The 10,669-nt window shown below is 33.5% G+C and overlaps 1 protein-coding gene across 1 annotated transcript in view; it reads left to right on the top strand.

The window, feature by feature from the left end:
- Window positions 1-10,669, top strand: part of LOC142352879 (excitatory amino acid transporter-like) — a 44,457-nt gene that overhangs the window by 7,327 nt on the left and 26,461 nt on the right. The window contains exons 2-3 of the mRNA XM_075405035.1: window positions 4,923-5,203; window positions 5,700-6,379. Of these exons, the coding sequence (XP_075261150.1) occupies window positions 4,923-5,203; window positions 5,700-6,379 (961 nt within the window). The remainder of the gene's footprint in view (window positions 1-4,922; window positions 5,204-5,699; window positions 6,380-10,669) is intronic.

Here is a 10,669-nt window from a genome sequence, read left to right as displayed (position 1 = left end):
AAAGCAGCCCAATTTGACGTGGAGGGCTTCCGATAAAAGTGAACTTATTTATTTGGAGAAGGAAATTTTTTCGCTGGCACACAATTGCTATTTTTTAGCAACGCTTCTTTTCAAGTTGGTTCTGCAACTAAGCACTTCTTTTTTACCTCCACTATACTTGTATAGATGGTTCCCTTGAATTGCCTGGTAAGGATGTACTTTGTGTAAAGATTGCGCCAGGCGAAAAATGTGGTGCTGTGGAAGGGTTAGTGGTGGTGCTAATGGTGGTAAATGTGGCAGTTTTGCTTTTCATCTGCTAGACTTTTTTGTCAGATAGTGCTGTTTGTTTTCAATGGTTGATTGAACATATTGATTCAACTAGTTGATTGGGTTTCAGAGCAATGTTTTTAACAAGAGAGTAAAGCTACTCAATTTTCTGCTGAAGAGATCAATTTGTTTTTGATTCTGAAGTCTGTTTGTCTTGAAACTGACCAAAATATCGCTTTTTTTATATTTTAAAAAACTAAATTTCTTTTTAAAATTGCATTTGAGTTGAGAATCAGAGAAAAATTAGGCGTTGAATTCTGCTTTTAAACAACGAATATGCTTTGCTAGAGATTGTTTTTACTACAATGTACAATACTGATGAAGATTTGTTCCTCAAAACTAAACAAAAAACAAATTGTTCAAACTTAAAATAAAGAAACAAAATCAATTGATTCTGTGTTGACATGAAAAATTAGCAAAGCTGATTTATTTTGGAAGACAAAATGCTGCTGTGACAAGGAACATTTTGAGTATCTAATCATGTCTACTAAATTTTGTTGGAAAAGAATTTTGAAAATTAGTGCCGTTTACCACAATTTTTTCCTCGAAAACTGAGGTTCTGTACCAGTAAACCAGTAAAACAACCCTCCAAACTGTTGAGTCAAGTTTAGGAAGAAACAAATGGGTTTTATTTGTTGAGGAACTTTTTGGAGTATCTATTTTTGATCAAAATTTGTTGATTTTAATTCTGAAATTAAGAAAATCAGCTGTCTCAAATGTTTTTTTTTTCATAAGGGTTAAACTTCTTCTCTACAGGATGGTGTTTTCAAATGCCATTAGTTCCTCATTTTAGCTTGCTTTGGCTGTTTCCTATTCTAATGGCAAGATTCTTCCAAAATAGTTAATCTTGCAAGATTCTTATAAGAATCTTACAAGATTAACTGTGTCTTGTAAGATCTTATAAGATTAACTTTTTTTGCAAGATTTTAATTTTTTTTCTCGGCTAGGGAACTTTCCATTGAATTTTTTTATATTATTGCGAGTGGCTTGATATAGTGGAAACGGCTCATAGTACAAGGTTTTGAGATAGTGCACGGTGAATTATGTCAACAAAGATTTATAGCTTCTTTCGCTCTCTTTGGTATCGCAATGCACATTTTCGGTCTGTACGCTCATCTGAAGGTGGCTTGAACGACTGTCTGTTTTCTGACCACCAGGTGTATTAGTTCACGAATTTTCCCGCGAAAATGACGAGAGCCGTTTGCTGAACAGTCAGCTGAGCAACTCACATGCGTCGCGCAAGTTTTAGGCAGACTTAAGTGATATTTTGTTCAAAAGAAATACAAGCATTTTTGAAATACAGGAAACAAAAATATTAATTAAAAACTATATTTCACGCCAATAAACATATCATATTCCTAATAGACGAAAGGCGAAAAAAGACTAGCTCTGGTATCATAGGGAAGTTTAATATCAAAAAAAATTCGATTTCTATTTGAGAGCTTTTTTTTAGAAACTTTTCATGTTTTTTTGTTTTCTCAAGTCAACTTGAGACTAGTCACTTTTCATATCGAGGTTCTGTTAATTTACAAACCTTATTTTATTCAAATAAAGCCAATGTAAAAAGATTAAGGAATCGCTCGTATTTTTTTGGATTCGACTCTGAGTTTCCGTAATTTTAAATGAAATTTTGATATTCTTTCTGAGGTTTTACTAAAATTTTGGAGTTCTTTAGCAGAAACCCGTCGAATAAAAGTGCAATAGGTCCATAATGAATATTAAGTAAACCTATCTAGTACTTTGAGTGGACAGCTATAGGCTGTTGTCTTGAAAAATTATTTTTCGAAAAAAATTTTTTTTTAATTAACAGGTCATGAAATTATTTTCGAGAATTTTCAGTCAATCTCAGTAATGAAAAGACCTTTTTCTTTCCACTGCAACCAAAATTAATCTTGTTAGTGGCTTTATCTTCTGATTATTGATTGTATGACTTCAATGCCACAAGAATTCAAAAAAATTTGTTAAAATTTTTTGGATATTTTCGTATTATTGGTTACTCTTGAAATCTTATGATTTTATCGTGATATTGATAGCTCCTATTGGCTTAGAGAAGACATTCAACGGATCATAGATTAAGTTTTCAGAGAAAAGCTTATGGTTAAAATAGCTTCGACACTTTCTTCTCGCAGTTTAATACTGAGTTTTTCGTTTTTGCTTTTATTTTTTGTTGTTTCCATAGTCATAAGACATAATTTTGATATCTTATTGAGTGCTTATGCATGAAAAAATTTTGTCCCACGCATTGAGGCATAACTGAGTTTATTTATTAACTTCCGTTGGAAGCTATTGAATTTAATGGTTGTTCAGACTTTAAAAAATATTTTTCGGATTTTTTTGAAGGTTAACCAAGCTTTAATTTTTATCGTTAACTACAAGTCAGTTTCACTAAAGATCAGACCCCTTTTTTCAATCAAAATGAAACTTTTTAACGGTTTTATCTGCTCACTATTTGTTTTATGACTTAGATGAACGAGTGTTCATTTTTTTTTTATTTTTGGGTTACTTTTTACGTAATCTTGTGCCCTTTGATCTCTTAACTCATTATCCTAATAATGATAGTTCCCGTTGGCTCAAAAACACGTTCAATGGATTGTAGATAAGGTTTTCTCAGAAAAGCTTGTGGTTTAAATGGCTGCGACAATTTCTTCTCGTAGTTTTTTGACTACTGAATTCTTTGATTTCGCCTGTATTTGTTGTTGTTTTCATGGTCAATGAGTAATTTAATGTCTTTCTGAAAGACATATGAATGACAAACAATCTTGTCGTTTTATTAAGGCACAACCTAGGGTATTAGATAGCTTCCGTTTAAAGCTATTGAGTTTAATGATACTGGTTCTACGGGTTTTCTCAAAAATTTCGTGGTCTTAATGAATTTGTTTATATTTTTTTGTTGATTTCTTGCACTCAAATTGCTAAATAACCTTCAATGCCGTTAAAAAAATTAATTGAAAATAGAAAAGTTTTCACTGAAAAGTTCATTTTTTAACGGCTTCGATACTTTTCTCGCTCAATTTTTGAATTTTTCTGCTTTTGCCTAACTTTTTTTATTCATTAGGAAGCCGTAAAATGCTGACCGGTCTCATAAACCTGTAATTGAGGAGGGAATGAATGAGGTAAGTAGCGTTTGTAGTGAAAAGTCTTAAGCATTATGGTGTTATACATTTTCAATGGTTTTTTCAATTGTTTCAGTTTTTTGTTGTTTTTGTAAATAGCAACTTAATCTCATCATTGAGATGTCCACTCCACTTCATTGTATTTCTTAAAAATTTTCTTTCCTGATATTATGTTGTAATTGATGTTTTGTTTGTTGGACAATATGCGTTTCATAAAAAGTTTTGTGAGTGGTGTTTTTGTGTTTCTTTTTCTCTTCCTTTAGCATATTCGCGTAATAACAGATCCCAATGATTTTCAAATCTGGCCCAATTGAATTTTTTTATCAGTATTGTTTTAGCTGAAAAAGTTTAAATAGAAAGTGAGAAATAAATCATGATTCTCAGATAATAGCTAATGATTTAAAATAATTAACTATTATCTGAATATTATGTATTTTAATTTAAATTTCTATTTATACTAACTCAGCTGAAACTATACTGAAAGAATAAATAAATTCAATTGGGTCACATTTGAAAACCATTGGGATCTGTTGCTACGCGAACGTCTAGTCTCAATAAGGAAAAAAATCTATCTGATGTGTAGTTAGGACGTTGTTACTAGGTGGTTCAAATTTATATATTGCGTTTTTGTCGTAAAACTCTTTAATTTGCTTATTTTGTTGTTATTGTTTTTCTCGTAATCTTTTTAAAGGCAGAACTCGCTGGAATGAGGCGTCGCATTATGTAACTCAATTATTAGTTTGGTCGTTTACCAATTTTTTTTAAAAACTCGAACATCTATTTTTGATTATCTCTTCATTTAGTTGACAGTTAAGTCAAAAATTTAGATCAGCGCGCGTCGGAACGTCATGTGCAAACGCATATTAACGAGCCTCCTTGTTTAGTATCAGAATTGAAACATTTTGTTTGTTTAAGCAGTTCAATCTGTGATATGACTTTTAATCAAATGTTGTCGTTTATGTTAAATTACCTTTGATACCTCCAGAGAGAATCCTTGATTTTTCAATTGAATTATACTTATCTAAACTTTATCTAAACAAAAAAGTCGTGGCAATGACTTTTGTGCAGTGATCATAATAAATTCTATGATTAGTTAGACTGTACAAGCCAAATTCTAGCTCGAGAACAAATGAAACAAACGAAAATTATTGATTTAATTTTTCTAAAATTGTTTTTTTTAAACTGTCGTTGTCGTCTACAAATATTAAATTCATTGTTTTCAAATAATGAGTACATCAGACATTATAGTTTTGCAAACAAAAACGGAATTTTTTTCCGAAAATTTTTTTCTGTCAAAAAAAATTGCTTTTGAAAATCTTTTTTATATATTTTTTTTGGTTAAGAAAACCTGAGATTTTCAAAAGCTTCAAATTTAAAAGTTTTTGAATTGCTTTAATAAGCTATTGCAGCCGTGAGTAGTGACTTGAGTTGATATTTAGGGAGAATATCAAGTCAAGGGTTAGGTTTGAAATAGTAAAATTTAACCACTGTCTGTTACTTCAGAGCCCAGCAACCTTCTTCCTACGCAATCTACATGTTGGGCATTCCTGGTGAACTCATGATCAGATCCCTTGAGGGTCTGGTACTTCCTCTCATCGTGTTCAGTGTCATGAGTGCTATCATCCAGTGTCTCCAGACCCAATCAGACCATGAAGACATGGAGGGGGGAGCTGGGGGAGGCAAGGGGGGCATGGGGATAGGGTGGAGGGCGCTGTGTTACTACATGTTCACAACTAGTGTGTCTATAGCTATTGGAGTCACTCTCACTCTTATAATACATCCTGGTAAGAATGAAAAGAACCCCCAGAACATATTTCATATTTCATTTCCCTGTGTGAACAAAATGCCTGTTTTTGCGGTGATTAGAGTTTGTATAGCAATACGGAAAGGATGGGTGTCCCGCTTCTTCACCCCTATTTATTTAACCCTCTATCACTTAACCACGATTTTTTCACCCCTCCATCATTTAACCCCTCTATCATTTCACCCCGATTTTAATCTTTTGTAAAATAAGGACTATTTAATTAGCAATATAGTCATTTGGCCATGCCTTAGCGGTCCGTGGGACTTGATATGAAACTATCACAAACACAAAGTTCCAGACATATTCCAGACAAAGCAAAATATACACATAACAAAAACCTAACGTGATTAGACAGGAGCGTTAACGACTTCAAAGACGACCAAGAAATGACGAGTTTAAATTTAAAATGGACATTTTAGTCTACTTCAGTTCAAACCTTGTTATTTTCCGTTTAAATCACTATTATTTGTTTCCAGGCGATCCCTTAGCAAAGCCACCCTCCTTTGGCTTTGAGGGTTCAAGTGACGAAATAATTGACAGCGGAGGCGCAGTCGATGTCCTACTGGACGTCCTTAGAAACCTGATCCCCAACAATATTATAGGAGCCACAATGTGGCAGGACAAAACCCAAATTACCCGGGAAAACAAAACCGTGATCGACCCTGTGACGAACGAAACGACGTATGAAATAGTTGAAAACAGGGGCATTCGGCGCATACAGGGTGCCAACATTCTTGGGCTAATTTTCTATGCTGGTCTAATAGCTCTGGCCTTAAGAAAAATGCCAGAAAATGGGCAAATTTTGATCAAAATTATCTTTGGCTTGAACGAGTTGATTATGAATATTTTGTATTTATTTATGTGGTTTGTTCCTTTTGGAGTTTGCAGTTTGGTGGCTTCGACTATATCCGAAGTTCAGGATTTAGCCCGAACCGCTACTATGATGGGTTCATACACTATAACGGTTCTAATCGGCTTAGCGCTTCAATTTCAAGTGTATATTATTCTGTATTCGGTAATATGTAGACGGAACCCGCTCAAATTCTTCTTCAAACAAGCGAGAGCCAATATGATATCATTTGGAACATCTTCTACAGCTGCAGCGCTACCTGCAAACATGCAATGTGCCATTGAAAACAACAAAGTCAACAAACAGGTTAGTTTAACTTCATCAGAGAAAGATTGGCTATTTCCTTTCCCTGGTAGTATCCCACACCTAACGCTAAGGCAAATTCAGTACTGATCCAGAGTCTAATTCAGGTCACATTTTGCTCTCAATTTCATTTGTCTGATTCAGAGCTATTTCAGTGATTCATTCTGAATTATCTTCTGATTCAGAATAAAACTTAAGACTTTCTCTAAATTTTGCTCTGAATCATCAGAATTCATTTCACAGTTGGTTCTGAAATCTTCCTGAATCAGTGCTGCAAGCTGAATCATTTGTCAGTTCTCTGAAATTGTTCTGAATCAGTTTTGATTGTCACCCAGGCTGAGGTGCTTGACGGAATCAAGTATGTCCAGACTGTCCCAGGCGGAAAGTGCCTATGTCCAGACTTTCGTGCGTTTTTAGATGTTTCCAGACTATGTCAATTCTAACACCCGACGCCCCCCCCCCCCCCCCCCCCCCCCTCGTGCGTTCATCTTTGGTCTGGACATACTTTCTTCCGTCTGGGACCTCAACCTGGGACTGAAACTGAGGTACGGGATGTTCTAAATATTTCTCAAGCTCTCTATGAAAAGGGTAGCTCTCTTAATAGAGAAATTTATTGCGACGGCTCGAAGTGTTCACTGTCAGAGTAAATTAGAGCTGAATCAGGACAACGATACAATGCTTTGTATAGGGAAGCCACCACTCTGTTTATGGCACTTCTTAGACTAGCTGTTATTCGGTTTTGAATATAATTTAATGATATAAATAATATAATGGATGCATCAACTACAATGGAATTATTTGAATATTCTAAATACTCTTGTGCAGCCAATGGAGTTTAACCCCCCCCCCCCCCCCCCCCCCCCCCGCGTCCAAGGGCTGAAACAAAATGATCCGTGAATCATAATTTGCATACAGGAACTTATACTACTTTTGAGATACAGTAATTCACTACTGAGTTTGATATTTATTTTCATATGTGCAAAAAAAATTCCTTGTTGAAAAACGAGGCCCTTGAAAGACTTCAATTTAGTCCAATCAAATCCTTGAAAGACAAAACCCTTCCAATTTTGTGACCAATCGTTCACGAGAAATTTCGTACATTCTGTTCCTAAAAACTTTTGACTGATTCAATTTTCAAACTTTTTAAATAGTGAAATCAACTAATCCGTAATCTCACACACATCACCATCAACTAAAATTCTAAAAAAATACAGAACGCCTCAGCATTTTTGCTCCGACGCACTTAAGTGGGGGATGAACTATATACTCAGCTAGGTTTTTTTACCTATCGATATATTCATTATACAGTGTTGTGAGTGGTATCATTAGAAAACTTGTCAAAAGTAGAATTTCAAAAAATATTTGATTTTCTTATTTCTTTGAGGAATTGCGGTGGTTTAAATTTTTGTGAATTTTAACTTCACTTCTGTTGCTTTGTTAATATTTTTCGTAATTTTTGTAGCAATTTTGACAAATTTTGCTAAAAATACGTCACAAATGTTAACAGTAGTCTCATTGGATTAACACTTAAAGATAACAGAAAGTTGCTGAATTAATAGGCAAAATATTTTGAACATTCAGCATTTTTTTAAAATTTTCTATTGAGGAAGCTTCTTTTTATAAAACCCACTTTACACAAATTCACCGCCTCTGTAGATAAATTAGTCTGACTCAACCTTAGTTTGCTCAGATAGTGGCTATTTTCTTAGCGTTCGGTTTCTCAGAAAGTGTTCTGTTACTAACATTTTAGCGGTCTCTTCGTTATTTTGAAACGATATTTATCAAAAATGCATCTTTTTTTATATATTAAGATTTTCGTAGGCCAAAAATCTATTACGCAATCAATTGGAGCAATGACTTTTTCCACAGCTGCGCAAAAATACAAAAACCAGTTTTGGTCACATCGTTCATTTTTTAATGAAAACGGATCTGGATTCATTTTTGGGTCTGTCCTTTTCAAAAAATTTTTTGAATTCTTTTTGCAATTACAAAATATCTCATTTAATCTATCAGTTCAAAGAAAGTTCGAAGTCTCATATGCGCTCAAATGCATTCAGTGAATGAATATCAAGTTTCCTGAGTAAGGCTCATCTTTTAATTTTTTTGGCTTTTATGTTTTTAATGTTAATTGCCGACCAGAATGATATCAAATTCATGCTCAAATACTAACAAATTAACATTACGTTTAAATAAAGACCAATAAACTAGATAATTTCACTAATAAACTCATGGTTTTTTGGCTTTTACACTTGCCTGTTTTTGTTGGTATTTTGTATAGTCGTTTGATTTAGTCGCATTATTGGGATGTCCAATTGACTTGCTAAGCAGTAGAAAATTAACCAATTTGAAATTGTTAGATGAAAGTTTATAGCTGTTATTACTTAAGTCTTTACAAAATACCAATTTTACTCCTATCCCTGGCTTTTAACTAATTTTGCGTGAAGGTGTAATTTGAGCCATTTAATTGTTTCAGTCTGCGGCTAATGGTTTTGCATGACTTTGAAACAATTCTTTTCAAATTGTATGTACGTATTTCTTAAATATGGCCTTTATGTATTTTTTCTACTTGCTTAGTTTCCTGTATAAAAAGAGGTCCCGTTTCTTTGCTGGTGTAATTTGAGTCAATTTGTTGAGGTTTTTTTTATTTTCTGCTATTTTGACTTTTTCTTCAAGTTTTCAAGTTTTGTTTATAAAGGTAGCCATTGAATTTTTGTCGTAATTATTTCTTGTTGTTTTTAATTGATTTCATTGTTTGTCTTGTCTCTTAGTCTCTTTAGGTGCCGGTATCATCAGCCTTCTCATGGAACATTTTTAAAGTTTTATAGTGATTTGAGCTTTAATCAATTTTTCAATGGATACACCAATTACTTTTGAACAATGTACGGTTTTTTGAAAGTTTTCTGACGTGTCCTCATTTGGTGGTCAATTAAGTGAAAAACTGGTTGAGAGGGGTTGGAACATTTTGTGCGAATTCACAGTACCGAGCCGATTTGTTCATATGTAATTTAATTGTAAATTTTGTAACAAGAGATCATAGATTATCAGTTTGCGTAATGTAACCATTCCAGAAACAATATTTCTCTCTTTGCAGCTCTAACACAGGAGGACTGTTTTGGGATTCGTGCAAGATTCAAATTTTTTAATCAAAAACAAGTTTGTGCCAAGAACAGCAACATAGCAACAAATTACTATTAATATCATCAGAATAAGTCTTATTTGCTGATTTCAAAGATAAAGGGGCCAAATCCTTTGCCAAATCATTTGCCAAAATATTCAAGAAACATCCTTTTTTTCTTACAGTATTTTTAAGCATCCGTGATAAACGTGTTCAGTAAATTAGTATAATTTTACTAGCTTTACACGAGTCTTTCTCCTATATCTTCTTTGGAACCCTTCAATATGAGGTTCAAGATATCCCGTTTAAAACTGCTTTTCTGTACATAATTATACTTTTAGATATAGATCTCACAATGTCTTGTTTCCCCGTTACAATCAAAACGTTTGGGAAGTAATTTCTGAGGTGCTTCAACACAGTAAGGCAATAGAAATTAACTTTTAGATTTGTTCAAATAGTCTCTTCTGTTCAAATGGGAAAAAAAGCTATGTTCATCAAATAGTAAATAGTAAACGTTATTTCATAAAACCCATAAATGGCATTCTATGGTAACCACCTTTAAGTTATGGTAGTCAACCCGGGTTATTTGAAATCTTAGATTGTAAGGATAGTTCGCATTTACTTCATTGTCATGCGTAACAACGGCCATAATTGCTTCAAATTTTCTGTTCAACGGAATATTTTTGTGCAGTTTTTGCGAAAAATTCAGTTAAACTATTGTTGTTACATTATTTCAAACTGGTTGATTTTATAGGAAGAGGTATTGTATTTCAATTCTGTTTTTCAATAATAGCTATGTGTTTCTATTGTTCCAGTCGATTAACAGGTGGGTGTCATTTTTGAAACTTTTGTAGTCTTCCCCAGTGCATCGAATCTCTATTATATTTTAGGTTTCTATACGTCAAAATGAAATTCGGTCGGCCAAATTTCAGCTTTTAGTAGGCGATCTCAATTTTCCATAAGCTTGCTGGTTTCGTTAGCAAGGTAAAATATTGCAGTTTTCGAGAAATGAAAACTAAAAATTCGTGACATGATGACATCTGTTGGTTTGTTGTCCTTCTGAAGTATTTGAGCCGTTCAGATGAGACAAAATTCTATTTTAAAAAAAAACGTTTATGCCATATCGAAAAAAAATGACAATACCTTGAAATCTGATTTCTCTACGGACAATATTCTGT

Source organism: Convolutriloba macropyga, chromosome 14, assembly GCF_964194025.1.
Source record: "Convolutriloba macropyga chromosome 14, txConMacr16.3, whole genome shotgun sequence".
In the NCBI taxonomy this organism is placed as follows: domain Eukaryota; kingdom Metazoa; phylum Xenacoelomorpha; order Acoela; family Convolutidae; genus Convolutriloba; species Convolutriloba macropyga.
This window is presented reverse-complemented; position numbering and strand designations above follow the sequence as displayed.